Source organism: Pituophis catenifer, unplaced genomic scaffold (assembly GCF_029215685.1).
Source record: "Pituophis catenifer annectens isolate HBS135680 unplaced genomic scaffold, rPitCat1.0.hap2 SCAF_3, whole genome shotgun sequence".
In the NCBI taxonomy this organism is placed as follows: domain Eukaryota; kingdom Metazoa; phylum Chordata; class Lepidosauria; order Squamata; family Colubridae; genus Pituophis; species Pituophis catenifer.
Genome location: NW_027256883.1, coordinates 111,750,187 through 111,776,603, shown reverse-complemented (window position 1 = coordinate 111,776,603; position 26,417 = coordinate 111,750,187). Strand labels below are relative to the sequence as shown.

General features: G+C 41.4%; 1 protein-coding gene across 2 annotated transcripts; it reads left to right on the top strand.

Moving 5' to 3' along the window:
• LOC139313782 (quinone oxidoreductase-like protein 2) lies at window positions 1-26,417 on the top strand. 2 transcript variants are annotated; one of them, XM_070939237.1, is made up of 10 exons: window positions 1-71; window positions 8,549-8,705; window positions 11,991-12,087; window positions 13,580-13,638; window positions 14,994-15,059; window positions 17,240-17,349; window positions 20,045-20,126; window positions 20,803-20,984; window positions 24,472-24,700; window positions 25,908-26,417. In XM_070939237.1, the coding sequence occupies exons 1-10, from the start codon at window positions 1-3 to the stop codon at window positions 25,974-25,976; spliced, it is 1,122 nt and encodes a 373-aa protein (XP_070795338.1). In that variant the 3' UTR covers window positions 25,977-26,417. The 2 variants fall into 2 exon arrangements, with proteins under 2 accessions (XP_070795338.1, XP_070795337.1); XM_070939236.1 differs by lacking the exon at window positions 25,908-26,417 and having other exon boundaries at window positions 24,472-24,817.

Genomic DNA, 26,417 nt, shown 5'->3' with positions numbered 1-26,417 from the left:
ATGGGGAGCGGAGTCATGTGGCTGCATTGGTGCCTGGCCGCCAGGAGCGCTTCCCGGGTGGCGCGCCGCAGGTGCAGCTTTTTGCTTATCGGAAATGCCCTCTTTGCCCAATGCCTTGCCGCCCGCCTGCCTCTCTTCTTTCAACCTCGCAAGCCAACACCCTCTTTCCAGTTTGGCCATTGGAAAACCGAGTTTTGCTTTTTCCTTCCCGTTTGCGAAGGGAGGATCCCTTCCCAGCTGTCCCTTTATGTTAACCCCAGTTTTGTTCCTCGCCTGGTTTTGTTGCCACGGCTGATCTCCGTGGAATTAAAGGAGATTGACTGACTGCAGCTTGCCTGCCAGTTTCAGAAGGTCAAGCGTTGAATTCCGCCAGATCAACTTGTAGGAAAGTAGATTAGGGCTGAACTTTAATATGAATCCCACACACCAAAAACATTAGCGGGGTGTGCAGTTTGAATGAACTGACACTTTTATTCATTTGAAATATTCGGCATTTTCTGTTTTGATCCAGCCTCCCCATTCACGGCCCTACCCTGAGATTATTATTTTTTTTTGGTAAACCAGCTGCACCTTCTGTCTGCCAGCTCTATAGATGCGCCTTCACTCCATTCCAAATAGCTATTGGACAAGAATTTAAACCTTTGCCTGAATTTATTTTTATATATATATCACACACACAGATATATATATATATATATCACACACACACACACTCCCTCCCATATTGAGGTAGACCAGGTGCTTTGATAGAAACACACACACACACACACACACACACACACATATATGCAGATATTACTATTAAAGGTGTGCCATGTTTCTTCCCGCTGCAAGCCAGCTACTGACTAGCAAGTGGTATTAATGCTCTGCCTCCCTTTGTATCTGCTGCCTGGCTGGCCCTTTTACCAAAGCTGTGGCTTCCCACTACATGAGAACTCAGTAGCCCTTTCATAATTCATATGTCCCCACCTAATCTTAGTGCATTCAAGTTCATGGGAGCTTCTGGGCTCCCAGCACTTCCTCAGCCTGGCTTCTTTCACCCTAGCTCAGGCTCTCTCTTCAAGCTTTTGTACTTTTTCTATATTTTTCCAGTGTGGTTTTGTTTCTTTCTGCCTTGCCCTCTCTACTTGCATCTCTCCTGGATTCCACTGCTTCCCTATTTCTTTTTCAATGCAACATTTCTCTTCTTCCTCTTGAATAACTTAATCATTTGCTACAACTTCAGCAGAAGAGAAGTGCAAGTTGTGCAAATTTTGGTATCTGGATTCCCCAGTTATAACGTACTCAACTCCTCTTAAGAACCTGCTCAGTAATAACTGAATGGAGTTAAAGGTAAAGGTAAAGGTAAAGGTTCCCCTCAAACAAATGTGCTAGTCGTTCCCGACTTTAGGGGGCAGTGCTCATCTCTGTTTCAAAGCCGAAGAGCCAGCGCTGTCCAAAGATGTCTCCATGGTCATGTGGCCAGCATGACTAAATGCCAAAGGCGCACGGAACACTGTTACCTTCCCACCAAAGGTGTCCCTATTTTTCTACTTGCATTTTTTACATGCTTTCAAACTGCTAGGTTGGCAGAAGCTGGGACAAGTAACAGGAGTTCACCCCATTATGCGGCACTAGGGATTCGAACCACTGAACTGCCGACCTTTCAATCGACAAGCTCAGTGTCTTAGCCACTGAGCCACCTCATCCCCCTTGAATGGGGTTGCACACATACAAATACTGAATAAATTAGGTCTGTGCAGCCTCTCTAGACTGCAATGGGTGTCGTCTTAGTTCGCCCCCTTTTCTTCATTATTTAGTACACTAGAATTAGCACAAGGCTGCCAGCTGCTGACCTGGCCCATCTCTTGGCAGCCTATTCAAATTTGGGTTCGTTGTTCTTCTGCAGATGTAATTTATCTGGCTTATGAAGGTCAACGTAAAGAAAACCGCCAACTAAAAAACAGTTCTTGCAATTTCTTAATGGGCAGGCTGGATGCACAAAATGGAACCTAACAGGCATATTCATGATAAAAAACTATGCTAGTCTGAGACAAATTACTCTATGAGCTTTTTGGATGAGATACTTGTTTTTCATTTACACAATTCCTCTTTCAACTGCTTGGTCAATGAGTTGCAGTATGGTTCTCTATTAATTTCTGATGGGATGGCTATTTTGTTCTTTTAAATTGGATTTGGCCTTATCTTCCCTTGAACTTCCACCTGGCAAAGTCATATGCTAGAAGATACGTGGTATATCTGAAAGGGAATGTTGCCATCAATTGTGTTCTCTTTGCCTGAATGTATGTGTGGACAGTTCAGTCTTCTATGCCTTTGGGGAAACTGGAGGATTTTGTGTTATGTTTATGTGTGTGGTGTTACATAATGCCTTAAAACTAATTAAATGTGATCTCAGGCTATGCACAGGAGCCAAATTCAGCCACATTACTAAATGGATATACCTATTAAAAAGACATTCAAAAATGGAGAAACAAATTCAGAAATGATACATTGCTTTTAAAATTAGATGAAACATTTATTATTTAGCACTTAACAAGCTTTGAAATCTTAAAAATGATTTACAGAACTAGCTAACTGCAAGACCTTTGGGATATATACCAAAGTCTGGATTTTTTGCCAGCTTCTTAAAGATAAACATAATTCATTTTCTGCAATCTTGTTTTATGGAGGTTGGGAGACTTCCAGACTGAGAAATTTGAATTCCCATTAAGAGATTTTTATAATCTGATTATTTATCTTTCAAGAAATCTGAAACAGAAAGTCTTTGTGTACTTCACAGATGAACAAAGTTACAATATTTTTAATGGCAGCAAGCTATTTTATTAAATAAAAACATTGTTCTGGGATGATGATATCATTTGAAGTAGGTACATTTTAAACAATAAAATTGGAGAAAAATTGAATTAACAGATTAACAGTTTGGAAGGGACCTTATAGGTCATCTAGTCCAACCCCCCACTCAAGCAGGAGACACTACACCATTTGTGACAAATGGGAGTCCAATCTTTTCTTGAAAGTCTTAAGTGATGAAGCTCCCACAACTTCCGAAGGCAAGCTGTTCCATTGGTTGATTGTTCTCACTGTCAGAAAGTTCCTCCTCATTTCTAAGTTGAATCTCTTCTTGGTCAGTTTCCATCCATTATTCCTTGTCTGGCCTTCAGGTGCTTGGTAAAACAGCTTGACCCCTTCCTCTCTGTGGCAGCTCTCCTCTGCACTTTTTCTAGAGTCTCAACATCTTTTTTATAGTGTGCTGACCAAAACGATGCAGTACTCTAGGTGTGGTCTTACTAGGGCTTTATAGAATGGTATTAGTACCTCACTTGATCTTGATTGTATCCCTCTGTTAATGCAATTTAGGATTGCATTGGCTTTTTTAGCTGCCGCTGCACACTGCTGGCTCATATTTAGCTGGTTGTCCACTAAGACTTCAAGATCCCTCTCACAGTCACTGCTATTAAGCCTGATTTTCCCCAGTTTATATGTGTGCTTTTGGTTTTCCTTACCTAAGTGTCAGACTTTACTTTTCTCTACATTGAATTTCATTTTGTTAGATAGGGCCCAGTGTTCAAGTCTGTCAAGATCCATCTGGATCTTGAGCCTATCTTCTAGGGCATTAGCTACTCCTATCAGCTTAGTATCAACTGCAAATTTGGTGAGTTCCCTTTCTATTCCCTCATCTAAGTCGTTTATGAAGATATTGAAGAGTACTGGGCCTAAGACAGAACCTTTTGGTGCCCCACTGCTTACTTCTCTCCGTGTAGAGTTAGACCATTGAGGACTACTCATCGAGTATGGTTTGTGAGCCAGTTGCGAATCCATCTGGTGATGAAGCTATTTATCCCACTTTTTTCTAGTTTACAAAGAAGTAGGTTGTGGTCTACTTTGTCGAATGCCTTGCTGAAGTCTAAGTATATTATGTCCACAATATCTCGCTGGTCTACTAATTTAGTCACTATGTTGAAGAATGAAATAAGATTGGTTTGGCATGATCTGTTTTTAACAAACCCGTATTGACTGCTAGTTATTACTTTACTTATTGTAAAGATCTGTTTTTTATTATCTTTTCCAGTATCTTCCCAGGTATTGATGTTGGGCTGATTGGTCTGTAGTTTCCTGGGTCTGTTTTTTTCCCCTTTTTTTGAAGATGGGAACCACATCAGCTCTTTTCCAGTCCTCTGGTAGTTCCCCAGTGTTCCAGGATTTTTGAAAGATCCTAAAGACCGGTCGCCCTCCCCCCTCAAATTTAATTTAAAGACCTCCTGATAAATTGAGACAGTCGTTTTCCAAAAACATTCTTCCCAGTCTTTGTGAGGCGCAACCCATTTCTTGCCAAAAGCCCATCTTGGAGGTAGTACCGACCATGGTCCAGGAATTCAATTTTTTTTTGGTGACACCAACCCTTTAGCCAGTGGTTCACTTCTAGAATTCTTTGTTCTCTTGCCGGATGTTGTCCTTTCATTGTCAGTACAGATAAAAAAACTACTTGTGCACTTAAGTCCTTGACTTTCTTACCTAGCTGCTGATAATCATTCAATATTGTTCAAGTCCTTTTTTGTGTCATTCGTCCCTACAGGTAGTAGTAGAAAGGGGTAATAGTCTGTTGGTTTTATTATTTTGGTTAGGTTCTCAGCCACATCTTTGATTTTAGCTCCAGGGAGACAACATACCTCTCTGGATTGACTGTCTGGTCTACAGATGGCAGGTTCTGTTCCCTTGAGAATTGAATATCCTATCGCCTTTTTTTTCCTAGGGAGGTTTGTGGTGTTTTTCTATTTGGTGGTGCTACTTTTTTGGGGACATTTGATGGTGCTTCTTCTCTATGTGTCTGCATGTTTTCTTCTAGTGAGAGTCCATGATATTGATTGCTTAGCACCAGTGGGGCTGCCTCAGAGTGGGTTGGTTTGGAAAGGGGTTCTGTACTAGATTTGTCTTTTTTTCTATGAGTGACATGTTTCCATCTGTCTTCTTCCTCTAAGGGGTCAACTCTTTTAGAAGTTGTTTGGTCATTATTATGTTCAATTTGGGCATATTCTTTTTGCAAGGTTTGGGGTTTCTCATTTTGTAGGTCAAGTTTCAGAGTGGTTAGAGTCTCCTCTAGACCCTTTACTTTTTCTTCTAGTAACTTGATTAATTTACATTTGGTACATATGTAGTTTGGGTATTCTATGGGCATAAGTATATACATGGAACATGTTCTGCAGATCACAATAATATCAGTTTCTTCTTCCATGAGTTGGTTTACAAAAAATTAAGAGTGAAAGTGTAGAGGGTTTTACCACAGATTTTTAAAAGGGAAAAATGTCCAATTTGGAATACAGATGTTCTAACAGATCATTTAAAATTTAAAATTTGGGGGACTCAAGTCTAGCTAAAGTGTAAGGTTCTAACATTTAATCTTAGTTTAAGAATTTAAAGTGCTACAGTTCAAATTGTCTAGTTTAAAATTTTAAGGGTCTAACAGATCATTTAAATTGTCCAATTTAAACATTTTTTAGTGTTGAGTGGGCTTAAGTGTGAGGTTTGTTCTTAGCATGTACTGGAATATTCTTTGATTGTCCCTTCCTCCTTGTGATCCTTTCCCTCCTTGCTTTCTTGTGGTCTTGATTTATCTCTTACTTCTCTGCCTTTATGTGTTCTGTACTTGCTATTGCCTACTTGCCTTTGATTTTCTTTTGCCTTGTGTCCTGTGTTGTCTTTTTATCCTCCCTTCCTACTTGTTTTTCTCCTGCCACTATTGGGTATTCAGCTTTCCCTGCTTTTCTCAGTCCCCCACCACCACCTCGCCTGTTGGTCTCCCACGCTGCTCTGTTGCCGTTTTCAGTCACCAGACCGCTGATCCGCTGCGATGAAATGCTCCACCAATTCACAAAGTAAAGAAGATAGTGATGGTTGCTGCTAGTGTTACCATACTTACTTAGGAAACCTAAGGGAGATTGAGAGAGGAAAGCTTTGGCTGCAATAAATTATCACTTAGCAAATTCGAAATAGGTATAAATACTTAATCATTCTATATTGAATGGAATGAATAAGTATTCTGAGTCAAAGGCATCCAGGAGAGACTGAGATAGAACAGCACTGTGATATAGGGCCAGGGTACTTGCGAGACCGCCTGCTGCTACCGATAACCTCCCACCGGCCAATACGCTCTCACAGAGAGGGCCTCCTCGGGGTGCCGTCAGTCAGGCAATGTCGGCTGGCAGCCCCCAGGGGGCGAGCCTTCTCTGTGGGGGCACCCGCCCTGTGGAATGAGCTGCCTCCTAGAATACGATTGATCCTGGACCTCCGTACCTTCCGTAAAGCCCTGAAGACGTTTTTATTTCATCAAGCCGGCCTAGCCTAAATGGTTTTTAATTGGGATTTTAAATTTTATGGATTTGGGGTTTTAAATTGGGTAGCCAGTGATTTAATTCTTTTTAATTATCTTAACTTTTGCATTTGTATGTTTTTTAATTTTGGCTGTTCACCGCCCTGAGTCCCTTCTGGGAGAAGGGCAGTATACAAATTAAATAAATAAATAAATAAATAAATAAATAAATAAATAAATAAATAAATAAATAAATAAATATCCTTAGTCTGATCACCATATGCATTCAACTGCATTGTTATCTTTGTGCACATTCAGGGAAGACAAAGGGTACCTCCTTGAAGGCATTTGACATGTCCATATGCTTTTGTTTCATATTAGGAAGGCTGTAAATGAATGAGAAAGTATTCATTGAAAAGAAACTGTGATGAGCGGTGACCTGGAAAATCAATTTTATGTGGAAGGATTGAAATTGCTAGATACATTTAGTCTGGGGAACTGGGAGACTGAGTAATGGGGAGATTTTTGGGAGGGTTTGTGTAATACTTTTAAGACTGCCTCGACAAGTCCCTATAGTTTTCTTGGCAAGGTGTTTCAGAAGTACAGGTAGTCCTCGGTTTACAACCACAATTGAGCCCAAAATTTCTGTTGTTAAGTGAGACATTTAAGTGAGTTTTGCCACATTTTACGACATTTTTTTGCCACAGTTAAGTGAATCACTGCAGTTGTTAGTAACCCGATTATTAAGTGAATCTGGTTTCCCCATTGACTTTGCTTATCAGAAGATCACAAAGAGTGATCACATGACCCAGGGACACAGCAACTGTCATAAATATGAACCAGTTGCTAAGCATCTGAATTTTGATCATGTGGCCAAGGGGATGCTGCAGAAGTGGTAACTGTGAAAAATGGTCATAACTCACTTTTTCCAGTGCTGTTATAACTTTGAAAGGTCACTAAATGAACTGTTGTAAGTTGAGGACTGCCTGTAATTTACCATTGCCTTCTTCCTAGAGCTGACAGATAATGACTGGTCCATGGTCACCCAGCTGGCTTTCTGTTTTGACTTAGGCTTCCTGAGACAAGTAAAAAGCATACAATTAGTCCCAAAAACCCTCTTTTTATTTCAACGGCTGTGAATTCTGTCCATTCACAGCCCGCGATGAGTCACAAATAGTTTGTAACGAGTCCGCCAGAAGTCTACCAGAGTCCTTCTGTGAATAAGGCTGATAAGCACCCACCTTTATTTCCCTTGACACGCTGCCAAAGACCTAATTGGCAATTAGGTTTGCAAGGCCACACAGAGCACAGAGTCAAAACGGAGCTTCCGAATTTAAACCGACCAGCATGAGCAAAGTTGCTTCCTGCAAAGGCTCACGTGCCTTTGTTCCTCCTTTATATTTTATGGGAGGGGCCAATCATCTCCAAGCTTTACTCCCGAATTGCCCCTTTTGTTTTAACTGTTCTTTCCTTCTGGCAGCTCTGCACATATGCGCACTGGGAACAGGCTCCCTCTGTTCCTCTGCCTCACTGACGTCAGACTCTGGAGGCTCTGGAGTCAGCACATAACTCCCAAATGGCCCTGGCCCCATCTCTGCCTCTGATGCAGAGCCCTCATCCGAGCTTTCCCCAGACTCCCAAGATTGGCCCATGTTCCTCCCCAGCCGCCTCACTATCTGATTCTGCTGCCAGCTCTGCAAGCTGCTGTCGGACCACAACACTTTCTGCCTAAGGCAAGACTAGAACTTGCAGTTTTTAGTTTAGTGCCTTAACCATTGGCAATAAACAAAACTGGTGGTAATACTTTGCATATAACTGTCCTGCAGACCAATGACCCCCAACCTTTTGGACACCAGGGACCAGTTCTGTAGATAAAGGTTTTTCTGTAGACTGGAAGGGGCATGGTTTCATGTGCTGCCTGCATCCCACATATGGGGCTTTGTGTAGCCCCGTTTCTGGCGTGCCACAGACCGAGGGTTGGGAACCCCTGTGGTAGACTGCAGCCCTACGTGGCTTCAATGGGAAGATGCAAAGAGGACCTTAAATCACATTTAGGTGAATACAACATTAATATTCCTGAGATCAAACCTTTATTGCACAAGTTTGCAATTACAACAAATGGATCATATGATCATTTGCATTTGCAAATATCAGATTAATGAAATCTTATTTAAAAAAGAAGGTTAAAAAAACCCGAGTAAGCGGAGTGCTCTGAGAATCATGCTTCTTGTTTTTTTTTTACAGGAAGAATATCTTTGGCCCTAAATCATGGGACCCCATTTCTCCAGGCAGCATTGTTTTCCTGCAGTCCCAGAGGACCTATCGAGCAGTGCTGTGCACTGAACTGAAAAAGCCATTGGTTGTCAGGGATGTTCCATCTGCTTTGCTTCAGTCGCACGAGGTAAGCAAGTTACAGTACTAGGATTGAAAGTTCTCCTACGTGATCAGTTAAGATGGTTTTGTTTGTAGGATTTAGATTACCATGAATGTTTGTTTAAAACAGATTGGGCAGAGTGTGGTCTTCGGCCTTTTCAATGCAGGCCATTGGAAACATTCCATTCAGATCTCTGGTAAGGCTTCTCTTTCTTTCTCTGATCAGGCTTTTGAAAGGAATCCAAATTGGACTCTTTGAATACAGTTCAAAGCTGTGGGATGTAATTGGACTACACCTATTTTCCATTTAAGACTAACTTGCTACAGATGTTGAATGAATACAGCTATAGCCTTTTCTTCCCTTCTTTTTTTCCCCCTTGAATTTTTATCATCTTGTCTCATGGCCCATTTCCTAGGTATAAACTATCCATCTGGCCTTAGTAAATAATGTGATTAATTTGTCATTTCTTAAAGGGCCTCTGGAAAGGAAGTCAAACAAAATGGTTGAAAGAAAATTGTACTATTACTGCAGTTTTAAAAAGAATTTACTAATCTATACAAATAGTTTCTACCCTACTGATTTACAAGTAGTCTTCAGTTAACGATCACTTGTTCAGCAACTGTTCAGAGTTACAACAGCACTGTACAAGGAGACTTATGGCCAGTTCTTGAAGCGGTGGCCGTTGCAGCATCCCTACAGCCACATGATCATAATTTGGATTCTGTGCAACCAGCTAGCAATTATGACAGTCATAATATCTTGCGGTCATGAGGTGCCATTTGTGTGCTTCAATCTGATGAACAAAGTCAATGAGGAAGCTGGCAGATGGTCACAAATGATGTATTGTCACACCTAATGACTGTGCAGAATTTTCTTAACAATCACAACTGGAATTGCCAATGTAAGTTGGCACAGTCATAGGACATGATGCTTGACCAGTAACAGAGTTGCCAGTCCCAACTGCCATTATTAGCCAAGGACTATCTGATAGTGCATTGTTAGTTGGGAATTATAGAGCCAGTTATTCTGAAGCATCTTAAGATGTTCTTGCTAGGTTGCTTGTAGATAATTCAGGCACCTGGAAAGAGCATTTGTAGGGTCAGTTTGCTATATGGGAAAAGGCAAAATATGAACCAACACTTAAAACAGACCAAGAAAATAATGTGCTTTTATTCCCTGTTGTTAATGAAAACCAGTGACTCTGATGGAAGAGAACATTTGTAGTTCAGAATTGAATTGTTAGGTCCTTGGTGCTCTCTGACAACTCAAACAAACAAGCTAATAGTAAACAACAGCTTAATTAAGGAACCACCAAGACCACTCCCAGCAACATTGACATGGCAAGCCACTAGTATATAAAATGCAAGTAAATCCCACTCCCTTCTAGCATTGATAATATTACCTAGTTGGGTAATGAAACATCTGCAAAAAAAGAACCAAACTCATAGAACATCAAGGATCCCATACCAATGACTCTGACATGTGTGTGTAAATACAATAAATATTGTTTGCTACGTATAGCAGAAAAGTGACCCTGTAACTGGAAAGCATGAAATATAGGTTGAGGGAGAGAGAAAGAGAGAGAAAGAAAGAAAGAAAGAATCTTATTTTCGTTAAGGCAAAATAAAATTGGCCTGTCTTGTGAACCGTAACTGCTACCACACATTTCCCCACAAATTTGGGAAAACATTTTTAAGCTTTGAAAGACCAGATATTAGTTTTTCCTTGGTATTTGAAATAACTAGGGAGCATGTATGTTATTTGAAACAAAGACAAACCATCCTCTCCTCTTGTTATTATCTTCCAAAAAATTCTGGCAGCATTTACTCACTGCATCTGAAGGTGTGGAATATGATCTGTGAAGGCTTTAATTATCGAATTATGGTTAGTCTTTAAGGTGCCGATTAACACTAGTCCTTGGGAAAATGATTACATTTATAAATTATATTTCCCATTTATTTTATTTGCTTGTTAAATTGATCATAGGTTGGAGTTTAAAAGCAAAGATTAGAATGTCTTCTTCAATCATGTTTTGAGATATTAAGCTAGGAGTTTTCAAAATGCAGTGATGCATATGGGAAAAGAGGCTGTGGTTATTATAAGAGAATGCAAATGAGGATTTTTCACAGAGAGTTGACATTTTTCAGACTTGTGGATTTCTTGTTGATTAGGTCATGGAAGCTGTATAATGTTTGCAATGCAGTAATCAAAACTGATATGCTTTGAAAAGACAGAGTGTCAGCTACTACTCAGACAGCTCGTAAAGAGACCATAAAAAGGCTGACAACATGATTAATAGACAATAAAAAATATTAATGTCCTACTGAAAAGCAGAAACAAAAAAAAATGGTGGTAGTTGAATCCCTATTACATTTTATTGGGTTAACATAAAACAGCAAAAAAATTCCCTAGGACAGTAGTTTCCTTCGAATTTATAAGCTTGTTCAGATCTTGGTATATATTTTTTCACTTCTAGAAGCTTTGAGCCTGTCTGTAGTATTATGCTTAATCCTAATGGGGTGCATTGTTTTGCCCAAATCTTGCAAATGACTGGCAAAGCATGCTGACCCATAGCACTTCTTTTTAGGAATCCAGGAACACAGGCCTATTTTTATGAATAATGTAAGGTATATTTGTAACCTCAAAAGAAACTGGGGTTATAATAGCTTCCTTACCAGTTTAGTAAAAACTATTTTTTCTATCCAGAATTGATAGGACAGATATTTATTCACCAGATTACTTTATGCAACCTCTAGTTTATTTTCTAGAGAGCCAGTTTGGAGTAGTGATTAGAAACCAGGAGACCATGACTTCTAGTCCATCTTAGGCACAAAGCCAGCTGTATGACTGTGGACCAGTCATGCTCTCTCAGCTCCAGGAAAGAGGCAATGGCAATCTTTCCAAGAAAACCACAGACATTTGTCTGGTCGGTTTCCCAGAGTCAACACTGACACAAAGAAACACATACAAAAAAAAACCAATTCTCCCTCTCCCTCATTTTCTGGCAATCAATATATAGACCTTGTGGAAAGGAAGCAGGATCACATGAGAAATCCACCTTTCCCCCCCTTTGGTTTCTTCTTCTTCCCTTGCACAAAACAGCAGCCAGGAATATTATGATCTTATATGCATGTATAGAATTCTTTCATTTGTTGCATTTCCCAAGTTAATCAGTTTACTTGCTGTAGCTTCATTCTAAAGAGGAAGAAAACATGGCACTTAAATGTTCAACCTGTCTCCTCCTCCCCCCTTTCTTACACACACAAAGAGTTTTCTGGTTATGTGAGGAATGTGGATTGTCTTTTTTTGTAGGTCAGAATTCATGTCCGTTGTTGTGGAGTCAATTTTGCTGACATACTGGCCTGCCAGGGTCTTTACCAACATCAGCATCCTCTCCCATTCATCCCAGGTGAGTGAAAACATTTTCATGGTGATATGTTGTGAGAAGGAGCCCTAACATAAGAACAAAATCTGCACCCTTTGCTAGATCAGCCTTCTCCAATAGGTGTATTGAAATAAATTTATTCAGTGATAGAAAATGCAGTTTAACCTCCTGACAGTGTCATATTGGTGAAAGCTGATATTAATTCCCTTTCCATTCCTAGATTTCTTAATGAGAACCTTGCTTTGTAAGAAGACTACGCAAATTTCAGACATACATTTTTTATCTAAGATGTAACCACAATACATATAGATAAAAAATTAGACTCAATAGAAACGTTTGACTCTACCCACAATGAAGGAATGGTTGGTAAAGGTTTTTCTTCTTGCTTTCTCTATCTTTGTTCTTTCTATTTTGCATTAGTTGGTGTTTGATTTTCACTTTCTTGAAAACTTAATAAAATTTATTTAAAAAAAGATAACAAGTAGGATTTTTTAAAAAATAATAGTATTAATATTTTGTTCCATTTTTTAAAAAAATCTTTATTGTGCTCATGGTGACATCTTCTGGCCAATGCTCTGCAATGATTATCAGTTGTTTTAGTATGGGACACACACACACACACACACACACACACAAACACACACTGTGTACATACATGTGTGTGTGTACTCTATATATACTGTATGTACAGTATATAGAAAGAGGGGGGGAGGAATAATGTAGAATCCATTGGTGGTCAAGAAAAATGGCATAAAAGTGTGCAAATTTTCAAATTCTCCAGAGCCCTTCAGATGAGATAAAGTAAAAAGTAGGAGATGGGAGGAAATATGAAAAATATCTCCAAATTAGGTCAGATAGACCTCTAAAGTTCGTATTTGAAGCCTCAAAATGGAATTTCCAAACAGAATGCGTTGGTCACCAGAAGATGATGGGGTAGATGTCTCAGATAGCAACACTTGGCCAACCTTGATTTAGCTCAAAAACTCAATGAAGTAGGACCTGACTGGGTATTTGAATGGGAAACCACCAAGGACTTCCAGGATCCCAGGTTAGATAAGAAAAATGAAAAACATCTCAGTAAGAAGCAGTGATAACATTTTCTTACTGCCACAAAGATAATTATATGTCAGTGAGCCACTCAGAATCATTGGAGCTGCAAGATAGGTGGCAAATAAATTTGATAGATAAATAAATAAGAGTCACCAAGATTTTGACCAGAGAAAGCTGGTACTCAAAGCATATTTAATATTACAAGGCAAAGAAAATTACTGATCTTGCTGCCCCTGCATCTCCTGAAAACAGTGAAGGCCATAGATAATTCAGATCTGTTCCTTTGGCTTAAATCTTTTGCTAGACACAAAATAAGTTTATAAGTATATAAGTGTTTTTACTCTGCATGTAAAGTGGTTGCTACTAGTGGGGAAGTAACTGATGATAGATGTGACAACTAATGTGGAACTGACTGATGATTCATGAAATAACTCTGTATTATTATAGAGATGATGTTCTGTTTTAGGAATGGAATTCTCAGGAGATGTGGTGGAGACTGGGAAAGCTGTCACCAACATCAAAGAGGTAAAGGAGATTATTTGGAATAAGCTTTAAAAGATGATCTTGTTATGCAAAGTTGGAACACTCCTGGCCTAGGAAAAAAGAATATGGAAATTCCTTCAGTAGTTGCTCACTAGACTACTGCAGTTGTAATCTGTGAACTAGGACAGCAAGAGGACAAGAAGAATATGTATAAATGCACATGTCTTCTTAAGAAAAATGCACAAATTGTAAAACAGACTTATCCAGTATTTTCACTTTGAAAATAATTAGGAAGAATATTGTTCATATATCCCAAATGGATTTGAACTAATTTATTCATAATAGTACAGATTTTCAGTGCTTTTTATTATGTTAATTTTTCAGCAACAATAGTTTCCCAAATGCCATTGATCCAACGAAAGATGAAAATTAATCTTCCCGTGGTTTTTTTTATAGCAAACCTGGCAACGAACTTTAGAAACTGAAGTATTGTCATATTGCATCAATATATATGTCTTAAGAAAAATGAACATGAAACCAATATTATTTATTGTATTTTTGGACAACTTTTCTGACTTCCTAATAAGCTTTGAGCAAAAATAGTTTTCTGAATTTGTTGCCAATTATATAATAGTAGCAATATATACCATTTTGATTGCACTTTCATTAACTAATTCTAGAAAGATAATATAATGCAATTTTAGTCAAATACAGTGTCACTTGTGGATTATCTTCATGTTCAGTTCTTTGGTGATGAGCTGAAATAAATTTAAAAAGGATTCTTTACCACAGAGAGTTGCAGTGAAGCTCATCAAATTCTAATCTCACACTTTCAATGTTTTGAAATATTCAAGAGACTCTGTCCTTAGAGTTTTATGTAATATTGATGAGATTCCCTTAATTTGAAATTAAGTAAAATTCCTTATTCTTCAGATATTCCACATTGTAGCTTTAATAAAAACTTACATATCTTGGTTAACTTTATCCATTTAGAGCCATGTGGGAAATTGTGACTAATCTTTCTACAAAATGTTTTCAACAATAACAAGATTTTTAACTATCAACCTTGCCCAGAGCTTCTGGAGCATGGTGGTTTCCTTGCCTGGAAGATACCAAGATCTGTGTCTAACAGATCATTAGATTGATGGTATAGCATTCAGAATTGTTTATAACTTGTTCTAATGTACAATTTTGTAAACATTCATTCATTCATTCATTCATTCATTCATTCATTCATTCATTCATATGTCCAATCTAAGAATTTAGTGAAATGCTGATTAAAATGTTAATGTTTTAAATATCTTCTACTTGTTTAGATATGTTTTTAGTCCTTGGCAAAAGGGGGAATGTGTCAACTTTTCTCATCCTTATGGTTCTCTGATGATGCTTTTGGACAGGGGGACTGTGTCATTGGTGTGACCAATGGAAAAGCTCTGGCAGAAGAATACATTGCAGATTCAAAGGTATGAAAAAAAATACCCCCCTCCAGTATTCTTTTCAAAAACCAAAAATATAAATATGTAAGAGAATAAAGAGGATTACATGAATATTTATCACTCATAATTTATTCAGTAAATATTTTTTATATATTCAAAAAATTAAGTTTAGCTCATTTTGCCTAACTTTAAAAGAGGAAAGAACAATGGGAAGAGTAAATATATGGAGTAATAAAAGAAACCTAATTTCTTTTGGATTCTTGTCAAGACTTCAAGTGATAGGAAGCTGATCCAACAGAAAAAGAGATAGGTTTTTACTATCATAGAAAAATTAGAAGAAAGTGAGTATTCTTCCTAATTGTAAAATCAACCTATTTACAACTGTAAGATCATACAGAAGTAATTTCCTCTGTCCTGTTGGTTGAAGTGGCAGCATATTTAAGTCACTTGATTGTGGATCTTTGGAAAAATTACTTTGTAAACTGTGCTACATGTCATACTGTTAGTTCATTGGGATGGTCACTGGTGTTCTGAAATTCTTTATTGCAAAAGATAAGTTCAGAGGATAATAAGTTCGGAAGGCTCATGAAGGCAGCGGTGGTGAGGCCCTTCCTCAAGAAGCCCTCTCTGGATCCGGCTGTTTTGGCTAACTATCGTCCAGTCTCCAACCTTCGTTTTATTGCGAAGGTTGTTGAGAATGTGGTGGCGCGGCAGCTTCCACAGTACCTGGATGAAGCTGTCTATCTAGATCTGCTCCAGTCCGGCTTCAGGCCTGGGCACAACACGGAAATGGCATTTGTCGCGTTGGTAGATGATTTCTGGAGGGCTCGGGATAGGGGTTGTTCCTCTATCCTGGTCCTGTTAGATCTCTCAGCGGCTTTTGATACCATCGACCATGGTATCATGTTGCACCGGTTGGAGGGGTTGGGGGTGGGGGGCACCATTTTGTGGTGGTTCTCCTACCTCTCTGACTGATCGCAATCTGGGTTGGCAGGGGGGCAGCAGTCGACCCCGAGGCGCCTTGTTTGTGGGGTGCCGCAAGGGTCGGTCCTCTCGCCCCTTCTGTTCAACATTTATGTAAAGCCGCTGGGTGGCTTTCGGGTGGAGTTCCATCAGTACGCTGATGACACTCAGCTGTACATCTCCACCCCAGGCCACCCCAACGATGCCCTTGAAGTGATGTCCCGGTGCCTGGAGGCCGTGCGGGCCTGGATGGGGAGAAACAGGCTCCGACTCAACCCTTCCAAGACCGAGTGGCTGTGGCTTCCGTCGTCCCGATATAGCCAGCTGGTGCCATCACTGGTTATTGGGGGCGAATCACTGGCCCACACGGAGAGGGCTCGAAACTTGGGCGTCCTCCTGGATGCACGGCTGTCTTTAGAAGAGCATATGACGGCCATGGCCAGGGGGGCTTTTTATCAGGTCCACCTGATACGCCAGTTGCATCCTTTTCTGGATCGGGACTCCCTACGCATGGTCACTTAGGCACTTGTCACTTCCCAGCTTGACTACTACAATGCTCTCTACATGGGGCTCCCCTTGGGGTGCACCCGGATGCTCCAGTTGGTCCAGAATGCAGCCGCGCGGGGGATTATGGGAGCGACGGGGCGCTCCCATGTGACACCTCTCCTGCGTGAGCTGCACTGGCTTCCGGTGGTCTTCCGGGTGCACTTCAAGGTGTTGGTGACTACCTTTAAAGCGCTCCATGGCTTAGGGCCGGGGTATCTACGAGACCGCCTTCTGCCGCCAATAGCCTCCCACCGGCCAGTTCGCTCGCACAGAGAGGGCCTCCTCAGGGTGCCGTCGGCCAGACAATGTCGGCTGGCGACCCCCAGGGGGAGAGCCTTCTCTGTGGCGGCACCTGCCTTCTGGAATGACCTACCCCCAGAGATACGCACAATACCAGACCTCCGGACTTTTCGTCGGGCCCTGAAAACTCATTTATTTCATCTAGCCGGACTGGCTTGATCCCATCCTTTCAGTTTTAATTTGAAATTGGTTTTAACTGGGTTGTTTTAAATTGAGGGCCGAAATTATTTAATGTCTTTTAAACTGTTTTTTAAATTTTATATGTTATGTTTTATCTTGGCTGTTCACCGCCCTGAGTCCTGTTGGAGAAGGGCAGTATAAAAATAAAATAAAATAAATGATTAAATAAATAAATGATGCCTGTGTTCAGGATTTCATTTTCTTTTCTTTTTTGAAAGTTACTTTGGAAAATCCCCCAAGGAGTATCGTATGAACAAGCTGCAGCATTGCCTGCTTCATATGGGACAGCCATCTTGGCCTTGAAATATAGAGCACAAACACAACTAGGGTGAGTGGAAGCCCAACAATAGTAGCACAAAGTCTTGTTTGGTCAACAAAGTTCTGGGTTGTGTTGAAATTCTGTAATAATTGGTGGCTATCTTGAGGCTTTCCCTGCGTGGAAGATACCAAGATCTGTGTCTAACAGATCATAAGATTGATTGCATATCATTCAGAATTGTCCCATTATTTCAGTTTATAGCCTGATTTGTTCTAATGTACAATTTTGTAAATATTGTAGATGACTTTTTGCTTTATTTTTTAATATGATATATATTAATGTGTAATATATTGATATATTTGATGTGCATCGGATTTGAAGTAAAGCATGTTTTTTTCCTAATAAAATGGACTGCTAAGAATTAGGAATTGTAGGAGCAGTTGTCCAAAAAGTTGGCTGCTTCCTTAGTTATATCACTTCTGTCAGAATAAGTTAGAAGACATATGTTGTACTCTTACAACCCTACATTCTCTGTCTATCCCTTCAGCCAGTAAGATAGTCATGGACAAAGAAATACAGATTTAGGACAGGCAGTAAGTACTACTAGGTCAGTTTTGCCTAACCTTATGTCCTCAAGATAAATTAGAGATCCTTCTGACTTGCTCTTAAGTTTTCACTGCTTTTTTCCCCCTAAAAGAGCCTACAGAAATTTGAAACCAAAACCCTAGAGCCGTGATAGCGAACCTATGGCACGCATGCCACAGGTGGCATGCGGAGCCATATTGGTGGGCACACGAGCTCAGCTCTGGCTGATTTTCGGGCCTTCTGGGCCCACTGGAAGTAGGGAAACAGGCTGTTTCCTGTCTCCAGATGACCTGGCGGGGGGCATTTTCGCTCACCCCAGGCTCCAGAGCCTTTCTAGGAGCCTAGGGAGGGCAAAAATGGCCTCCCCCATCCCCAGAGGCCCTCCGGAGGCCAGAAACGGCCCATTTGCCAACTTCCAAAGGGACAGGGAGGCCCATTTTCTGCTCTCCCCAGGCTCCAGAGCCTCTCTAGGAGCCTGGGGAGAGCGAAAACAGCCTCCCCCCCCGGAGACCCTCCGAGGCTGGAAATATGGCCTATTTGCCAACTTCTGGTAGGGCTCTTTTTTGCTCTCCCCAGGCTCCAGAGTGTCTCTAGGAGCCCGGGGAGGGCAAAAACAGCCTTTCACCCCGGAGGCCCTCCGGAGGGTGGAAACAGCCCATTTGCCAACTTCTGGTAGGCCCAGTAGGCCTGTTTTTTGCTCTCCCCAGGCTCCAGAGCCTTTCTAGGAGCCTGGGAATGGGGAAAACGGCCTTCCTCACCCCCTCGGAGGTGGGACCGGAAGTCAGCAAATTGACTGTTTCCGGCCATTGGAGGGCCTCCAGAGGGTGGGGAAGGCTATTTTCCCCCTCTCCAGGCTCCTAGAGAGGCTCTGGAATCTGGGGAGAGCAAAAAATGAGCCTACCGGGCCCACCATACCATCATGTGCAGAGGGAGCACAGGGGGGGTCGCATGCACGGGGAGCGGGGCACATAGAATTATGGGTGTGGGCACAAGTGTGATCCCCCATGCTCCCCCCACTTTTGGCACGCGATGGCAAAAAGGTTAGCCATCACTGCCCTAGAGTTTCTCTGCCTCACCCTGCAGTACTACATTCTAACCATTGCACCACCACGGCTCTATGGTCAAATGGTCAAGCCATATTAATTGATAAACTACTAAAACTCTTGTGTCTGTAACCTTTAACTGGGCGAAATGGTGCATTATGGGGAAGAATTTTGTCAATCAAGTACCTCAAATAGGCTAATGCATCCAAAATCTGAGACCCATGACTCCTGTGGAATTGAAATTTACAAAATATTTTATGACATAAAATTATCATAAAACATTTTATGACATAATACAAAATGTCATAAAATATTTTCTGTGGTTCTGTCCTTTAGACTAGTGCTGTATGATTCATTGTGGGCTACAGATACAGATTATCTCTCTGAATATCTCCATGAATTTTTAAGAACTTTTCAAATATATTAGAAACACTACCATTGTTGAAGGCATTGAGGAATCTAGCAAGGAAATATTTCTGAAACAGTGATCCAAAAGATCATGGGTTGTCTACCAAAGAATGAAAATGTTACAACAGGAAAGAGAAAAGCAAACAGTGCACCAAGTAACCAGGAGCAATGTGCTTATCAGTTAGAGAAGGCGTTTCACACAATGAAGGATATTGGATAGGGCTGGAATTCTAACTAAGGAAACTACCAGCTATGTCCCTTAAAATGTATGTCTGTTAAAGCTAGATGAAGAACAGAACAGAACAGATCTATTCCAGATATGTGCTAAGGATGTGCTGTGGTAGGTCCAGATTTAGGGCAGCATGACTTCTTGTCAGCTATGGAAGGACTGGAAGGGAACATAGCAAAGCAGTTCTGGATGTGTGATCTCAGCCTGATTTGATGGGTCCAGTTTTTTCCATAGTGAGCCTAATAATGTAGACGGAGACTGGGGTGGAGTGAAGTGAGGAAGTGTGTCTTTTAATATTTAAGATCAGGGATCTCCAAACTTGGCAACTTTAAACCTTGTGGATTTCAACTCCCAGAATCCCTCAGACAGTCATGCTGGCTGGGAATTTCTGGGAGTTGAAGACAAGTTTTTTAAGTTGCCAAGTTTGGAGGTCTCTGTTTTAAATCATCAGTATTTAACACATCTCGCCAGTCTCAAACTATGCTTCTGTTTTTTGCAGAGAAACTGTTTTGGTGACTGCAGCCGCTGGTGCTACAGGGCTTGCAGTTGTGGATGTTGCAGCTAATGTCCTTAAAGCAAAGGTATGCCTTCTTTCATCAGCATTAGTATATATCTAAACAATCTTCCAAATCAGACAAGGACACTGAAACATCTTAAAAACTCCTTTACCACTTCTGGTTTCAAATAATTATTTCCACTGTAAAATCAGGTTATCAACTAGGTTAACACACAAGATTCTACTCATAAAATTACCTTTATCAGACTGCAGCGTTCAGAGTTGCCATTCCTACAAGAGTTCCTTACCAGGTCCAAGAGGGTCTGTTCACAACAGAGAGCCTTGCCAGATGAAAAGAAAATAAGTTTTCAGTTATTCCTCCCATAAGCAACTCGCTGCTCTGTTCCAAAGGCTGCTCTAAAACTGCAGCGTAAATTCAGTTTACGCTGCAGTTCTCCCAATAAATCTCCCTTGGAGAAAATAGCATTAATTTTACTTACGAAGAAAAACAGGGAAGAAACCAGAAAATGCAACCAGACCCATCATCTTAGATTCCATCCAAATTAATGTTAGAGCAGCTCCCTCTAATCTACTGTGTGCTAAGTGTGTTGGCCATGGTGCCTAGAAATTATGGCAGATACATTGGATGGTTCAAAACTGGGGAAAGCTCTGTTGGCTTTAACTGTGGATGGAAAGGGCTCATCTGCTATAATGCAACGATGTCAGTTGGAAGAATATACAGTTGTCTTTTGGGATTGCAGGTGATAGCAGCAGCAGGAAGTGATGGTAAATGCCACCTGGCTATCCAGAAAGGAGCTCTTGAGAGTGTGAATTACAACGAGGCTAGTCTGAAAGAAGAGGCGAAGAAGCTAACAGCAAACAAGGGAGTTGATGTGGTTATTGACACCGTTGGTGGAGACATCTTCAATCAGGCATTGCATAGGTGGGCTAAAGCCATGATCTATTTCTTCTGGACAGCAAAATTTGACAACTTTTTGGTTTCATGAATGAAGGCGAATATTATGTGTCTGAGGATAGTGTTACAGGATCCAATCATGAGGATAGGCTCCAGCTTGAAAGACAAAAATTCTGGTGCCGGTGACTGACTCAGATTGGATCCTGCAACTTTTTGGTTTCTTAGAGCAAAGGCTGTAGTGAGTAGGGTGAAGGTGTACAGGTTTTTGTACTTTTTCCTGAATTTGGTGTGAATTTTACAGCTATTTTAGAACTGCATCAAGGCTGTTTGATATAGATATGTTATAAATATTTGATACAAGACTATTCTGACTTTATTGGATTAGCTGTTTTCCACTTGAAATTAGTTCAAATTAGGGCCATTCCTTGCTAGCCAGGCAAGGTGAATAATCATTACCTGCTTGGAATTAAATTTGATTTCCCAAAATCTGAGCCTTCAGTGTATGGTTTCCAGTGCATGTGAGAACTGGTAGAATTTTTTTTAAAGTACCTCAGAAGAAATTAGAGGGGAAGAATTGATTATAACTTCTCTTAACAATTGAAAATGTTTAAATGTTTAATCATTTTTATCTTCTGTAAATGTATCTGATTTTTATGAAGTGGGAGATATCTGAAAATGTCTGATAAATTTTGAATATCTCCAATATCTTGGTCACAATGTTCTATTCTTAGAAATCCTTTACTTATTGCATCCAAAAGCGGATGGACAATCTGTGAGCTATTGCTGAATTCCAACTCCTAGCAGTTCCTGTCAGCATAGCCAATAGTTGGGGATTCTGGGAGTTGTAGTTTAGCAACATCTAGAAGGCCATTAGTTCTCCATTCCTGTATTACAGTTAGTTCTCAATTTATAACCATTCATTTAACAGCAGTACAAAGTTACAGTGGTGCTGACGTACAACCCATCTTCAAAGTTATGACCATCACACTACCCCCATAGTAATATGATTGCAGTTAAGATGCTTGGCAACCAGCTCACATTTATGACAATTGCAGCAACCTGCAGTCATGTGATCATAATTTTAACCTTTCCAACTGACTTGTTAGTTAATAGGAGAAGCAAGATCCTCTTAACCATCTGATTCACTTAATGACCACATGATTTGCCCAATGATTATGATAAAAAAAGGTCACCAAATTGAGTCCAGTCATGTGATGACTTGCTTAACAACTGCATCACTTACCAACTGAAATTCTGATCCCAATTGTGGTCATAAGTTTAGGACTACCTGTAAATTGCTTTAAACCAGGGCTGTCAAACCAGCTGTGTCACATGCTGGCCACACCCACGCCCAGTTTAGCAAAAGGGGAAAAAGTCCTGTGATGCCCTGAGCTTGACACCCCTGCTTTAAACCCTTTGTTTCTGAAATATCTAGCACAGCCCTCTCCACTCTTTGTATAATTGTGTAGCAAGTGTACATCTGCTCTTTCTCTTTAGACAATAACCCTTTTGCTTTAATTGATGACTTGATTTCTATCCATTCAGGAATAAATTTTGACCCACTCAAGGAGTGGGAGCTGCTATATTAACTACTAGCTGTACCCGGCCACGCGTTGCTGTGGCCCAGTCTGGTGCTTCCGCTGGGCTAAAAGAGCGAGGCTGAAGTTCCAAACTCTCCACGAACATTTGGGGTGTGTGGCCAACTCGACATCACTCACTTTCATCAGTCACATGACAGGCCCCGAGCCACGCCTACCCAGCTGGTGATTAGGGCAGAGAACCGGTTGCTAAAAAACAATGGGAACCACAAAATCCTCCCTCTCTGTCTCCCCCTATCTCTTTGTATCTCTCTATGTCTCTCTCTCTCCCCCCCTCTGTATCTCTCTATGTCTCTCTCTCTCCCACCCTCTGTATCTCTCTCTGTGTCTCTCCCCCTCTCTCTGTATCTCTCTGTGTCTCTCTCTCCCCTCTCTCTGTATCTCTCTCTCTCCCCCCCTCTGTATCTCTCTGTCTCTCTCTCCTCCCCTGTATCTCTCTATGTGTCTCTCTCTTCCCCTCTCTGTATATCTCTATGTCTCTCTCTCTCCCCCCTCTGTATCTCTGTATGTGTCTCTCTCCCCTCTCTCTCTGTATCTCTATCTCTCTCTCTCCCTTCTCTCTCTGTCTCTCTCTCTCCCACCCTCTCTCTCTGTATCTCTGTATGTGTCTCTCTCCCCCCCTGTCTCTCTGTATTTCTCTATGTCTCTCTCTCCCTCTCTCTCTGTTTATCTCTGTCTCTGGCCCGGCCTCTTCTGCATCCCCTGCCATTCCCTTACCTTCTCAGGCCAGGCCTTCACAGCTCTCCACACCACAGCAGAAACTCGGGGGCCCCCTCCGTCCTCCTACACAGATGTTCTCTGGGGGCTCGATGGGGAGACGCATAGCAGGGAAGGAAAGGGAAGCAGCGGGAGGTCGAGGCTGGTTTGGGACTTCCCGCCCAAAGGAAGAAAGCGGCAAAGCCAGGAGCCACGCACACCCCACTGGACCCCTGCTGCGCAGTTCTCCTCCCCCGCCTGCCAAGGGCAAGGGAATGATTAAATCCCTTGCTCTTCCAGGCGAAACGAAGGAGGGGCGGCCATCCTCCCTCCTGCCCGTTTCTGCCCCCCACAGCCTCCCCAGAGCCCCTTTTCTGCCAGAGGCCAAAATTTTTGTGTAGGCTCCGTGAATTGCCATGAACTGCCAGAGCGCCCACCTGGGAATCAAAGGCGGCGCTGGTCAAAGGCGACCCCGAGGCTCCAGTTGCCACCATCTCCCGCTCACCGACCGGATTCGCATAGCGCCAGTTAGGGCTGGTCTTTCTGACCTCGGGGCCCATGGTAACGCTGGGCCAGGCACGATTTGGGCCAGGTGAGGGACGGAGGGTTCCCGCTCGGCGGACCCAAGCAGCCTTGTTGCCAGGTGTTCTTTGGAAGGAGAGCGGCTGGCGAGGGGGATGGGCAGCAGCGGCGGGCGAGGCTAGTTCGCAGGGTGGCCGGGGGAGGGGAAGGTTAGAGCCAGGCTCGGGCGGGCCCCGCCCAGCCCTAGAAGTGTGAGGGCTTCCCGGCGGGGAGTCGGCTGCCTACCTGCCAAGACTGGTGGCAGGATATGCCCTCTGCCTTCCAAATGCACAGTTTCTTGGAAGCAATATGGAGAGTCTAAATATAAGGAGCAGAAATCTGTTAAGCGTAATCAGGGCTGGGAGGCTGCCATGTTGGTTTTACGTCCAGCAGATGGTGCTGTTTTTCAATGTTTGTCAATGTCTTTCAATGTTTTCCAATGTTTTTCATGTTTTTACCTGTCACAGGTGTGACATGTATATAATATAGGTATATAAAAACACGTCCGTAGTCGAATGCAACATTGTGTCAAAATTTGAAAGCAATTGGTGAAGAACTTTCCGAGATGTGCGGTTATGTACAAACGGACATTTACATTTTTTTTAATATAGATTTGATCCAAGTATTAATCTCTGGGTCTCTCTGCTTCATTTTTGCAGTCTGGCTTTTAAAGGCAGAATTGTGGTGGTTGGTTTTGCTGGAGGAACGATACCGTCCATTCCAGCTAACATACTGCTTCTGAAAAACATTTCTGCTCTGGGACTATTCTGGGGCCGGTACCGGGATGAAGACTTCCCAGTCTTCTCTGCAACCATTTCTTCAGCTCTTTCATATTATCAAGAGGGTCAAATCCAGCCTCACATAGGAGGAGTGTTCAAACTAGAGGAGGTAAGGAGAAGAAGCTTGACTTTAACAGTTTTGAAGCTTTCCCAGTATTTCTTGGATTGTCCAATGGACAATCTTTATAACGATGAAAGAAAGGCTTTAATGAAATTGGATGAATAGATGTCTGTATGACCTGCTGCTATTTTCCAGGATAATATTGTTAATCTTTTATCTTTGGAGAAAAGTATAACTCAGATTTATCACAGCTGCTTTCTGTATAGGACTGGTGTATAAATTGGCTTTCTGAATAAAAACTCATCCATAAATTTAAATGTTGCAGGTTACTGAAATCCAGTAATTTTTTCAGTATAGTGGGTGGCATAGGCAAACATTACCACAATGTATGTTGAAGATAAAGCTTTGGTATGGAGTAAATAAGTTTTTCCCAAAGGAGATGTAGAGTAGACGGTATTAGCCACTAGCAAAGTCATGAAATGCAAGTATTTCCAATGTTGCATTTCCATTTTAGATTCAGGCAGGGATCTGAATGACTACAAATCCTTGCTCATCCATGAAATTTAAGGGGTTAAACTCTTATCTCTCAATTCTCAACTCTCCATATGAATATTAAGATGAAGTTGGTGCCTAGGATGTATGTTATGCCGTACTCTTGAGGAAGAACAGGTAAAACTTGAAATAATATTGAAATGAGGTTTCTCTTTAAGAGGAATGCCTCCAAAGCTTTGCCATGCTAGCTTGTAGTTGAAAATAATGATGGAATCTTTCAGTTCATCTAATCTATTTATCACTAATTGTTTCTAATTAAGAGTCCAATTGCTTTTCATATCTCATTAAATACATGCAAATTTAACTCCCACAATTAACTTGGGAAAAGCTTTAATGTTGGTCATTGTCTTTAATTATGGAAACCATTTTCTTTAAATAGTATCATTAATTGGATTTTATCTAGATTCTTAGCGTTCAGTTCCAGGGGGAACTGGGGGATTATTTCTGACCTTGCATAATTGTGATTTCCTATAAAATTTTCCAATCCACCAAATCAAGTTTCTGCTTTTACCTAATTTTATGCCACTGGGGATAAAAGCAAAACAGCCTATGTTTGCAACTTTCAAGGAATATACTTGGTGCCATAAAATGTACTTATAGGATTAACATTTCACAGTCTAGCATAGTGAATATATGAGTGACACTAAATACACCTCTAACTTTGTAACACGTTCAGTGACCCTTTCTTTTAATTGCTATTCAGGTAAATGAAGCCTTTGCACATGTGATTCAACGTAAATCTACAGGAAAGATTGTCATCTCAATTGATTAAACCTCTTGGGAAAATGTATCTTCTGTGTTACTTCCTGCTGAAGAGAGAAGCTGTTGTCACTGAGTTCAAATCACTCAGCCTGCGACAGGCCTTTTTGGATTACAAAAGAAACTTTCTAGTCAAACATACTCATTGATATATTTTTTTTTTTACCATTTCTGTAGTGGGTCTTGGATGTTTAGGCACCAACCTTTGGCTGTGCCTTCTTCGTTCCCAGCCAATTGCCACCATTGAACCACAGCTAGCTTTCCTCCTCCATTGGCCCATTGCCAGCAATTGTCCACCGCCAATGGTTCCTAGCCCTCCACTCCCAGCCCTTTGTCCCTGCCCATTCCCTGAGGCAGGGTTTGACTTAGGTGTTTTGCTGCCCAGGACAAATAATCACAAGCCAGTTGGGTGGTGGGCAGAAGCAATGACACTGGGAGTGGCATGCACTTAGTA

Excerpts from the sequence above, each read along its gene's own strand:
- LOC139313782 (XM_070939236.1), top strand. The coding sequence starts at position 1 with ATGGGGAGCGGAGTCATGTGGCTGCATTGGTGCCTGGCCGCCAGGAGC. Across the intron at positions 8,706-11,990 it reads CTTTGCTTCAGTCGCACGAG|GTCAGAATTCATGTCCGTTG; the intron begins GTAAGCAAGTTA and ends CTTTTTTTGTAG. Across the intron at positions 17,350-20,044 it reads AGAGCACAAACACAACTAGG|AGAAACTGTTTTGGTGACTG; the intron begins GTGAGTGGAAGC and ends TGTTTTTTGCAG.